Source organism: Pelobates fuscus, chromosome 13 (genome assembly GCF_036172605.1).
Source record: "Pelobates fuscus isolate aPelFus1 chromosome 13, aPelFus1.pri, whole genome shotgun sequence".
Classification (NCBI taxonomy): domain Eukaryota; kingdom Metazoa; phylum Chordata; class Amphibia; order Anura; family Pelobatidae; genus Pelobates; species Pelobates fuscus.
In genome coordinates this window covers 98,164,059-98,176,120 of record NC_086329.1, presented here as the reverse complement: position 1 = coordinate 98,176,120, position 12,062 = coordinate 98,164,059, and the positions used below count along the sequence as shown (strand labels likewise).

Below are 12,062 nucleotides of genomic sequence, written 5' to 3'. Positions count from 1 at the left end.
AATATTGTGGAAGATGTATCTGCATGCAGCAAAAGAAGGGAATACAATTATTGATTGGGATATCTATTAAACAACATATTGTTAATAACGATGATGGAGAACAGCTTTTAGAGCAAATTGGGAACGCTGCACACCTGGGTTAACATTGGAGATTTCAATTACCCGGGCATAAATTGGGATAGAGGGACTAGTAGTTTAGCTAGGGGAATGGAGTTTTTGAACGTGTTAAATGACACCTTCGTGTCACAACTGGTACAAGCACCAGCTAGAAAGGACACTTGTCTGGACCTGGTTCTAACAAACAATGTTCTTTTGACAAACATTCAAGTAGGTTAGCAATTGGGAAAAGGTAATTATAATATGGTGTCTTTTTAAATAATCTCAAAAAAAGACAAATGCACATGGGTATACTAAAACATACATTTATAACAAGGTCAATTTTAACCAGAATAGGGCAGCTTTATAATATACTGACTGGCATTAACTCTCCCATAATCAATGGAATATCTTCAAACAAATATTTCTCAGTATGTACCATTGGGTAATACATATGAAAAAAACAAACTGAAACCCATGTGGCTTAGTATGAAGGTAAACCAAGAAATTTAATATAAGATAAGCACATTTAAAGCATGTCAATCAGACACATCTGAGGCATCCTATGTAAGGAATACTATAATGCATGCAAAAAGGCAATTCGCTTGGCTAAACTAAAAAATGAGAAAGTAATAGCCACAGAGAACAACACAAACCCCAAATTCTAAAACAACAAAAATAATAATAAAACAATGAAAGTGTAGGCACACTGAAAACCGGGATGGGAGTGTTAGTTAAAGAAGACCAGGAAAAGGCAGACATTTTAAATAACTATTTCTCCTCAGTATATATTAAGGAAGAACCTATGGCTATAGATATGCAAATGATTGCTGCAAAAAACTTGCAGACAATTGTAATTGGATGACTCAAGACAAGGTGCTGCAGCAACTAAAGAAAGTTTATATAAACAAAGCTCGAGGGCCTGATGGTATTCATCCACGAGTACTTAAGGAACCATGTGTGAAAATAAGTACACCTCTGTTAATCTTTCAGAATTCTTTTCTTTCAGGAATTGTACTGTAGGATTGGACAAAGGCCGATGTGGTTCGTATATTCAAAACATGTCAAAATCTGTGCCTGGAAATTATAGACCTTAAAGTCTGTGGCTGGGAAAGTATTTGAAAGGTTATTAAGGAATAATATTTAGGAATGAATTGGGAATAACATTATTAGCAAAATCCTAATGGTTTTATAAAACAAAGGTCATGTCAAACTAACGTAATTGCAGTCTACTAAGTAGAAGTATAGATCAGGATGTTGCAGTGGGTCGGATCTACTTGGATTTTGCCAAGGCATTCAATAAGGTTCCACACAATAGTTAGTGTTCAAACTAAAATAAGTTGGTCTAGATGAAAATTCTTCTTCTTGGGTAAAAATATTTCTTAAACAGTACGCCGAGAGATACAGATAGTTGCCATTAATGGTACATTTTCAAGTAGGACAAAAGTGGGACCGCTTCTATTTAACATATTTATAAATTAACTTGAAAAAGGCATTGAAAGTCATTATTCAGTGTTTGCCAATGACACAAAACTCTGTAAAATAATACAATGTGAGCAAGATACCACTTTGCTTCAGAGGGATATAGATAAATTGAGGGATTGGGCATTCAAATGGCAATTTACACCCTAAACGGTAGTGAATTAGAGATAACAACACACAAGAAGGATTTGGGACTTTATATAGGCCATACACTAGGCAACAATGTGTATTGTCAAGTCAGCAGTTGCTAAGGTATTGTCATGTTTAAAAAGAGAAATTAGCTCTTGAGGAGAAACTATAATTCTGCTTCTTTATAAATTAAAGGGACACTATAGTAACCTGAACACCTTCAGCTTAATGGGGTTGTTCAGGTGAGTACCATAGCTCCCTGCAGGCATTTTCATGTAAACACTGCATTTTCTGAGAAAATGAAGTGTTTACCTTAGAATCTAGGAACACCTCCAGTCACTCAGACGGCCACCAGAGGGACTTCCGAGTCAAGTCCTGCCTGATGCGCAGGACTCATGTTTGACGTCTTCACACTTGGCTGAAGACCTCAAACGTGCTATCAGGACACAGGAGTGTGTGAGACAGAGAGTGAAAGAAAGTGAGTGAAAGTTAGAGATATGGAGGGATAGGGTTGGATGGATGGATAGGGATGTGGGGATAGGGATGGGAAGGATGGGATGAGGGGAGGGATGGACGGGGATTGGATGGATAAGGATAGGTGGATGGATGGATAGGGATGGGATGGGATGGATGGGGATGGATGGATGGATAGGGATGGGGGATGGATGGATAGGGATGTGTTGTAGAGCACTCAGTTCATTCATAGAGCGGCATTCAATGGACTCACATTTTTTTTTAAATGGGAAACTAATATAAAAGCAAGGAAGAAGGCTTGACCCTCAAAACGGAGCCTTGTCTCATTCTTGGGGGGATTTATTGTATGCTGTTCCAGTTTGACTGCTAGGAGTGTAAACCTATTCGTATGTTTTTCTTATTCAGTTGTTTACAGCATTCATATGTTTGAGACATTCATATGCTTCTCCGGTTCGGTGTATTGGTGTCTACAGTAGCTGTGCCTGTGTCTCTGAAAGGGGAAGATCTACTAAACAGCTTTTAACCCCCTTTAATGCCCGGGGTGCCGTTACATGGGGGAGTATTAAAGGGTGAGGAAGGTGGAGCTTGTCCAGTAAACAGAAAATGTCAACTCCTGATGACGGGTTGTAGATTGCCTGGATAATAATGGTAGAGGTACCCTCATGCAATGAGAAAACACTAGGGGAAGAAGTCTCAGCAGTGCAAGTCTTCCCTACTCAAGACTTAGCACAATATGCTGTGACCAGGAAGCGCTGTGCGACTAGAAGTGATGTTTTGCCCAGGACGCCCCTGGTCCTGAGGTACAAGCCACAGGGTACTCCGATAAATGATGTATGTGTGTAATATGATTGAAGCTGTTTAATGATGTATGGCTGACTGCTGTTTGTTAGTACAGTATGCATGTTATATTGATCACTACCAGGTGTGATGTAAAAAAGGTATGTGAATTAGAGATAAATATTCAGCAGGTGAATGTTAATGAGAGATGAGATGGGGTGTGTGCGTAGCTGCATTTACAATGGGAGGTCAGTTTGCTTTGAGTTGAAAAATAAAATATTGTAATTGGGAAGATGGGAATAGATGGAACTAATTTAGATCTATATCCAAAGTCACGAGGAGGTAGGCCTAGCAGTTGTATTTTCTATATATCTCTAATCTAGAGTAACATGCTGGTATTGACAAAACATTAATATCATGTTTACTTATCTTTATACCAGAAAAGAAAGCTAGAAACCCCTTGGGGGAACTAGCTTGAACGGGGGACAACCTTACAGGGGATAACCCTTACATAGGTGTATACAACAACAAGGGAAAAAAAAGGAAGGACCCAAAAAATACAAAATACTTCAAGGGTCCAAAACCTGCAGGTGGTCCCTAATTAATACCTGTACAAATTAAAACTTAACTTTTAATATAAGTAGATAAAAAGTATACTAATGCCTATAATATAAACCCAAAAATAAAAAAAATAATAATAATAAATAAACAATGGAGGCAGACATAGAACCCTAACACCTTTTGACTTTTGTGAAGGGTTTATTCCCCAATAGATAAATCACCAAGCCTAATAATGTCCGGGGAAAATCATCCTGAACACTGATTGCCGTGGTTCAGACTGATGGGAGTAAAGGCTGATTATAGAGCTCTCATCTTCAACATATATCAATGGGGTGTATAGCAACCTAATACACCCCAGATCACTGTGGATGTCGAGCTCTTACTTAATAACTCTGCCAGGCTATAATCCCTGTGGGTAGAAGACTGCAACTTAAAAACCCTGCTGGACTGTAACTATACATACTATTGGGGAGGAGTATCATAGGATCGTGCCTAATATTACAGTGTAACAAAATGGCTCATTATGAAGGGAGACCCCTCCTAAATATCAATCAACTGATACACTCTATCAACTCCCCCTGGGCAGGGTGAATATCATCATACAGTGCAGTCCCCTTACAGACAACCCATGCTGCTCAGAGTGGAAGTAAGTCCAAGATCTAATAAGGGAAACATTCCCCGTTAGATAACCAAATTCCCCACCGCAAACTCCATCAATCTAAACTAAGTGACTACGGCTACAATAAAATAGAAGAAATAAGGTGCGTCTGCCTACAAACAACCTAGCTGCCTGACACGCGTTTCGGCGCTGCTTAAAGCGCCTTCATCTGAGGCTTATCACTGGTACTTGTCAAGCGATTACTTATTTATAGCGTAAGCTGGCCAATGAGATTTGGAGGCGTGTAAATCCCGTTCGCGCCGAAACCGGAATTTGAACGGGTCACGCCCCCTTGTGCACGTATCCCCATGCTATTGGTAGACCGTGTGAGAATACTAGACAAAAAATACAACCTATAGCCTCCGTTGCCTGGAGACAAATGTAAACACCATACTGGGTAATTTAACACACAATTGCCCACACATCGTATTAAGGAATCATTCATAAGTTTAATTGATGAGAGTTGTAATTAACCCGTTCTCTTGATGATCGGGATGATACAGACCCATCTGGGTTTGATGCAAACTCTACGGCTGGGGATCTGAGCCCCGATCAGGTCGCTATACTATCTTAATACTAAGACATGAAATTAAGAAATGCAGAAAGGAATCAAAGCATAAGTATTATTACATCTCGTATTCAGTGTGTTACGTCCTGATTTTCACTAGGACTAAGTCCATTCATTTAGAAAATATATACTCATGGACAATCACACTGAACAGATGTAATATAGTCTTAAAGGCCCAGTGACTTACAAGTGACAAGCACCACTGAAATTACATCTTAAAAAGGAAATTTATCAAAAACATATTATGCAAACTAAAGTATCTACAAAGGATATATACAAAAAATGTACAGAAAGTGTAAATTCACAAATAATGTGGCATTCACTTGAATGCACCTAATAATGGGGAAAACTACTTGCTATTTGTCAATAAAGGGAATACACGTAAACCCCTCATTTAATCCATTGGGGGCCAGAGTATTAAACCTGTAGATCCAGTAGCATTCTCGTTTGAGGAGGGTCTGATCCAGATCACCACCTCTCTGACCCAGTTGTACCTTTTCAATCCCTGCGAATCTAATACCTCCTGGATCCCCCTGCTGATGGGTCCTGATATGTCTTGCCACCAGAGTATCCCTAAGGTTCCTAGCGGAATCTATGTGTTCCATAACCCTCCTCTTGAGGGGGCGGACAGTTTTACCCACATATCTAAGACCGCAAACACAGACCAGGAGGTAGACCACCCCTTTAGTATTGCAATTGAAGAGTGTTTAACTCTGAACACTGTTTTATTGTTTGAATCAGAGAGTATTTTGGAATCCTTTAACATATGTTTGCAAGCCACACACTTACCACATTGGTAGGTGCCTTGTACAGAGAGCCAGTTTTGTCTAACCTTTCTAGTTGAAAGGTGACTGGGCACCAAAACTTCTCTCATATTTTTACCCCTTCGTGCTGTAACAGATACAAAGTGGGTCACAGCATCCTTGAGTTGGGGATCTTGGGATATAAGTGGCCAAAACCTTCCCAATATCCGTTTGGCCTGATCCCACCTTGAGTCAAAGTTTGCTATGCATCTAATAGGTTCTTTTTTGCATGGTGTTGATTTATCACTAAGAAGTAGGGTCCTATCACTAGAAAGGGCTCTCTGATAAGCTTAAGGCAGCGGTTTGGGGATCCCTTCTCCTTAAACCTAGCTCTAAGCAGCTTTGCTTGACAATTAAATTCCTCCAAAGTCGAGCAGTTCCTCCTTAACCGGAGGTACAGTCCGACAGGAATACTTATTTTCAATGCTGGCGGATGGTGGCTTTCCCACCTCAACATAGTGTTAGTAGAGGTGGGTTTCCTGAAAAGTGTAGTTTCAATGCATTCTTCGGTAGAGATTTTAAAAGTACAATCCAGGAAATTCAGCGACGAGCCCCCTATTTCCATAGTGAACTTCAAATTCAAATTATTGAGATTGAGTCTCTCAACAAATGCCATGAAAGAGTCCCCCGTGCCCGTCCACCTTTTCCATAGAAAGATACATTTAGTGAAATCAGGGTTCACATCCGTGAAAACCACATTTTCCTCCCACCAGCCCAAGTGCAGGTTAGCATACAATGGGGCACAAGACGTGCCCATAGCTGTACCCTGCACCTGGTGGTAGTACTGGCCATTAAACAGGAATAAATTGTGGGTTAAAACAAATTGTAATAATTCTAATATGAACAGAGAGGCTACATAACAGAGCCCCCCTTGGTAGGTTGATAGAAGCTAGACACTTAAGAGTGTCTTTCGTGTCTCTAAGATATGAAGGTAACTTTTTTACCAGGGGTTTAAGGACTTTGTCTATATAAACACTTGCTCTCCTCGTAAGGTTGTGTGACCCGGACACAATCGGTCTGGCTGTTAAGTCAGTGTACCATTTATGTACCTTGGGTAAACAGTAGAAAGTTGACACCGTGGGGTTTTTGATGTAGATATACATATATTCGTCTTCACCCAAGATACCATCATCGAACGCTGAGTCAAGGAGAGATTTGAGGTCAGACAAGAATTTAACGGAGTGGTCAGTATGTAATACATTGTAGGTCTTTTCATCCTTAAGTATGTTAAGAGCCAACTGAACATATTGAGGTCTGTTTAGCACCACAATATTCCCCCCCCTTGTCTGCCGGTTTTATGATGATGGCCTTTATTGTCAAGCAGGCCACGAAGGTCCCGCCCTTCTCTTCTTGAGAGATTGCTATATGGTCAAGGTACAAGAGTCAATCTTAATTTTCTCTATCATACTGCATGTCGATTCGACAAACATATCAATGTTCTTGAAATCTCTGATGTTTGGGGTAAATTTACTTCTAGGACATAGATCGGTATAGGATGACATGGTAGTTTTGTCATTCTCCTCCAAGAGGGACACTAATTCATTCAGGCACTGGTATTCCCTGACACTGTCCTAGGTTTTTCGCTCTTTTCTCGTTGGTAATGAGAAAATTCTTGTGAAGGGCCAAACGTCTCCCGAATAGGTGGATATCCTTCACCCATTCAAACTTATTAAAAGGGGGGAACGGGGCAAATGATAACCCCTTCATCAACACCTGGGTTTATAATACAGTGAGTACAGTGTCAGAGAGATTCATAATTTTAGTGTTGTTTATCAGTTGTGTTTCCGTGCCCTCCCCCTGAACCTTGTCTGTCTGTGCTGGGGTAGAGATTCCCCCTCCTGGGGGTTTTGTCCTAAAAAATAAACTGCTTTTTTCAGAATGCCTCTAGTTTGCCCATTATTACGAGACCCTGGGGGTATGCTAGTCCCCTCATTCTCAGTATCAGAGGGCTCGTACTCAGAAGTGGTGCATTGATCAGAATCGACTCGTGTAGTTTTCCTAAACCTCCTATAAACCCTATTATTTTTATAGTCTTGATTGTCTCTTAAGAATTTCTGGTGTTTTCGATTTTTAATGGAATCACAATATTTATTCAAATTTTGTTGGAGTTTTTGCTCCTGGGTATGGAAGTTGGGGTCATTTTTATGGTTCTGAATAGCTTCAATTGCAACTTTAACTTTATCATTGACTTCTGAGAGTCTTTTATTTTCAAATCTACAGATGATGTCCATAAAAGTCCTTTCAGAAGGACATCATCCTCCATCTGGGCGTTGGGCATAATTTGTACTCTTAACCCCCTAGGTATCATGGACTCACTTAGATAATTTTGTAGAGAGGATATTTCCCACCCCAGTCTAATTTGCTGTTTACAAATGTTAGACAAATGTCTAAATTTCGAATCAGTACTGGTTTCAGTCTGAACCACAACAATCAGTGTTCAGGATGATTTTCCCTGGACATTATTAGGCTTGGTGATTTATCTATTGGGGAATAAACCCTGCACAAGAGTCAAGGTGTTAGGGTTCTATGTCTGCCTACATTGTTTATTTATTATTATTTTTTTTTTCATTTTTGGGTTTATATTATAGGCATTAGTATACTTTTTATCTACTTATATTAAAAGTTAAGTTTTAATTTGTACAGGTATTAATTAGGGACCACCTGCAGGTTTTGGACCCTTGAAGTATTTTGTCTTCTTTGGGTCCTTCCTTTTCTTTTCCTTGTTATCTTTATACCATTCTAAAAGTCACAGATGACCCAGAAAATAATTATAACTAGTGATGTCCCGAACTGTTCGCCGAACTGTTCGCCGGCGAACATAGCGTGTTCGCGGTGGGCGAACATATGCGATTTCCGGTCCGCCCCCTATTCATCATCATTGAGTAAACTTTGGCACGGAACCTCACAGTCAGCAGACACATTCCAGCCAATCAGCAGCAGACCCTCCCTCCCAGAATGTGTCTGCTGACTGTGAGGTTCCGGGTCAAAGTTTACTCAATGATGACGAATAGGGGGCGGACCGGAAATCGCATATGTTCTCCCACCGCGAACACGCTATGTTCGCCGGCGAACAGTTCGGGACATCACTAATTATAACCCTAAAAACATTAAACATTTTTTCAACTTTTTCTCTAGTACTCTTTAACACAATAAAAAATGTTTTTCTATAAACAAACAATACTAACAAAAACATAACAAACATACTCAACACCTCGCTACAACCAGTGGCCACTCCCCTAGATTCAGTGTTAATTGAAAAGGGTCATGGGAGACCTTTAACTAAGTTGTCTATAGTATAAACAGATAAAATATTCTCCATCATGTATACAGAGTCTGAATCTGTGCATCTCCTATTATTTTGTCCCTCTGGTATTTACAGTGGAGCACCAGTCACTAAAAGAGGAGCTATGTGAGTGGTACCATTTAGAGAATACATTTTTTGCAGCATTAAGCAGGTAAATCATTAGTGAGTTTTTAAGGGTTTGATAAGGAATGTTAGTATGAAATAAAATTACTAGCTCCAGTGATAATAAGAAATCGAAACTCTAGAATCTTGTGATTTATGTGCGAATCCAGATCATATGCCGGAGATCTCCTTCATCACACCACCAACATTTATCACTTGTTATGAGTCTAAGAACTCCTGGGGCCTTATACCATCTAGCTATTAATTTGTAGGCTTGTTCTTGATGTTTTGCGGCTATGAAACAAGCTTTACTGAATCTAAAACATGTTTCCCGTTGGTGTGATTCAAGAGAGATAGATAAATCATCCCCCCTTAATCTTCAATAATACTGCAGATCTGGACCCTGCGACAATGGGATACTTCTTCATTTTGGTCATATAGCCATGCAAATATAGTAAGCGTCAAAGGCACGACCAAAGATGGTTTCAGGGAATTTACAAAATGTTTGAGTTGTAAATAAAACATAAGAGGACCCTGTATGCTCAGGAGCAGTTCAAGCAAATCTTCTCTTGGTAATAATTCACCTGTGAGTAAATTCATAACGTTCCCTAGTTTAATGTTTGTAGCCCCCTCTTAAGCTTCCCTGTAGTATCGTTTAGATGATAACCCTTGGCCAAACTCATTATTTTCTTTTAGGGGCTCAGTGAATTCACCACACCACACAAGTCCTCTCCCACACTCAATTGGTGGGCCAATTGGTTAATGGTCTAATGGGGGTTATTTTTCCCTTTTTTAATTTGGCCTTTATTTTCCCTTACCCTCTTTTATATCTGCTTTTCTGTGCACCATTTCCAGGGGAGCACAGAGATTGAAGGGTCCAAAAAATCCTGTTCTAGAGAAATCCATTTTTAGGGGAAGTCAGGGTCCACTGGATGATTTGTGACGGATGGGAGGCCTAATAATATTTTTTTTAAAATCTGATAGTCCAAAACGTCACCAATCTCTTGGTCTTGTTAAATACTGGCAAGCTCTTCTAGGGGGTTTCACTTTACATAAAAAATGAGTAATTAGACTGCAGGGTAGTAAAAAAAAAAAAAATCTGTAAATATGAATGGGTAATGTATGGAATAGATTAAGAATCCTCGGCAGTACATCCATTGACATAGCACTGACTGTACCCCAACCAGGAGAGATTTGCAAAAGACCAGGTCAATTGTAATCCTCTCCAACATAGGCAAATAGTTTAACTTTATACCCAAATATGTTAGAAGAAGAAAAAACAATTTTGAAGTGATACTTTTTTTGAATCAAGACTAATTCATAGTTGTCTAGGTTAACATTAAGCATTTCACTTTTGGCAGGACTCATTTTAAGATTAGAAAAGTAACTACATTGAGATATTTCCTGCACAAGACTATTACACGATATCAGGGGATTAGATAAAATATCATGGAAACATAAAATGTGACGGCAGATAAGAACCATTTGGCCCATCTAGTCTGCCCAATTTTCTAAATACGCATATGAGGCTAGTTTATGTTCACTTGACTTGTAAACATTGAAACATTTTGCCTAATTGCATTAAGGGGATTCTCCAGTGCCAGGAAAACATATTAGTTTTCCTGGCACTGCAGGACCATGTAGTGCCCCTCCCCATCCCACCCTTGGCGTTGGTCAGGCTCCACCTACTCCCCAGCTACTCTCCTCCCCCGCCGACATCAGCCGGAGGGAGGAGACCTAATGCGCAAATTTAACACACCTGCTCCCCATTCACACCTGAGACCTTGTAACACTAATGAGTCACATGACACCGGGGAGAGAAAATGTCTAATTGGCCGAACTTGGACATTTCCACCTATGGGGTGTACTCACTTTTGTTGCCAACGGTTTAGACATTAATGGTTGTGTGTTGGGTTATTTTGAGGGGACAGCAAATTTACTCTGTTATACAGACTGTACACTTACTACTTTACATCGTAGCAGATTGTCATTTCTTCAGTGTTGTCACATGAAAATATATAATAAATTATTACAAAAATGTGAGGGGTGTACTCACTTTTCTGAGATAATGTATATATTTTGCAGTACACTGATAGAAACATTTTTCTGCCATATTGTTCACAGCTCAAGTAAGCAGCAGTAACTAATCGAAGGGAAAAAATTGGAGAAGCAGTAAAAAAAAAAATGTATTTGTTAAATATATAATATATATTGTATTTCATTTTCCTCTATTCTTACCCTCCATTGGTCACTTGTTACTTGATTTGTGAATAAAATCAACATTGAGTGACTGTCCCCTAGCCACCAATCATCTTTTTGTTTTTGGCAAAATGGACATTATTCTCAATCAAAAGAAACGGCTCGTCCATTGTCTGCTTTGTTTATTTCATGATTCAGTTATATGGTGATTCGGACAACCAGGTGATTACCAAAAATTGAGATGAATCGCAATTCATTTGAAACAGAATTCACAAGTCCAGTAGCCACTCACATTCTCCTTCCCACCGAAGAGCATTTGAAACACATACCTCCAACCAATTGCACCTGGTTGATGCTGGACATGTCCCTAATAGGAACTCATGATTCCACATATCATTAATGTGTAGAATTAAACTTTGAATAAGTGACCAACGAAGCACAGTAAAGATTAATTTACACATATACTATGTTTGCATTTTAGACTGGGTCATCCTACAGGCTCCTCGCTCTGTGTACGAAGGGGACTCCCCGACTCTGCGATGCCACCATTGGAAAGGATATTCTGCAGAAAATACAATATTTTACAAGGCCTCAAAAGTTATTAAAGAGTCATACACTGAGTCTGATTTATATCTTAATATAGTGGATAAATCTTCTGCAGGTACATACAAGTGTTCAAAAGTAATTAAGGGAAAAGGAAAACATGAAGACTCCACTGAAATCACAGTGAAGGGTAAATATTGCTGACATTGTCGGTTTGATATGTTTGCTATGACTGACTATTACAATACTTGCCCTGTAACTTTACTACTCTCACAGAAAGCAGGAAACAGCCGCTGAGAGATATCCACTGACGTGATACATTGGAGACTTTTCTTTGTAATAAACCCTTCATGTTTTTCTATGCAG

The 12,062-nt window shown here is 39.4% G+C and overlaps 1 protein-coding gene across 1 annotated transcript in view; it reads left to right on the top strand.

The window, feature by feature from the left end:
- Positions 1-12,062, top strand: part of LOC134582662 (high affinity immunoglobulin gamma Fc receptor I-like) — a 32,876-nt gene that overhangs the window by 17,619 nt on the left and 3,195 nt on the right. The window contains exon 6 of the mRNA XM_063439315.1: positions 11,635-11,886. Coding sequence (XP_063295385.1) covers positions 11,635-11,886 — 252 coding nt within the window. The remainder of the gene's footprint in view (positions 1-11,634; positions 11,887-12,062) is intronic.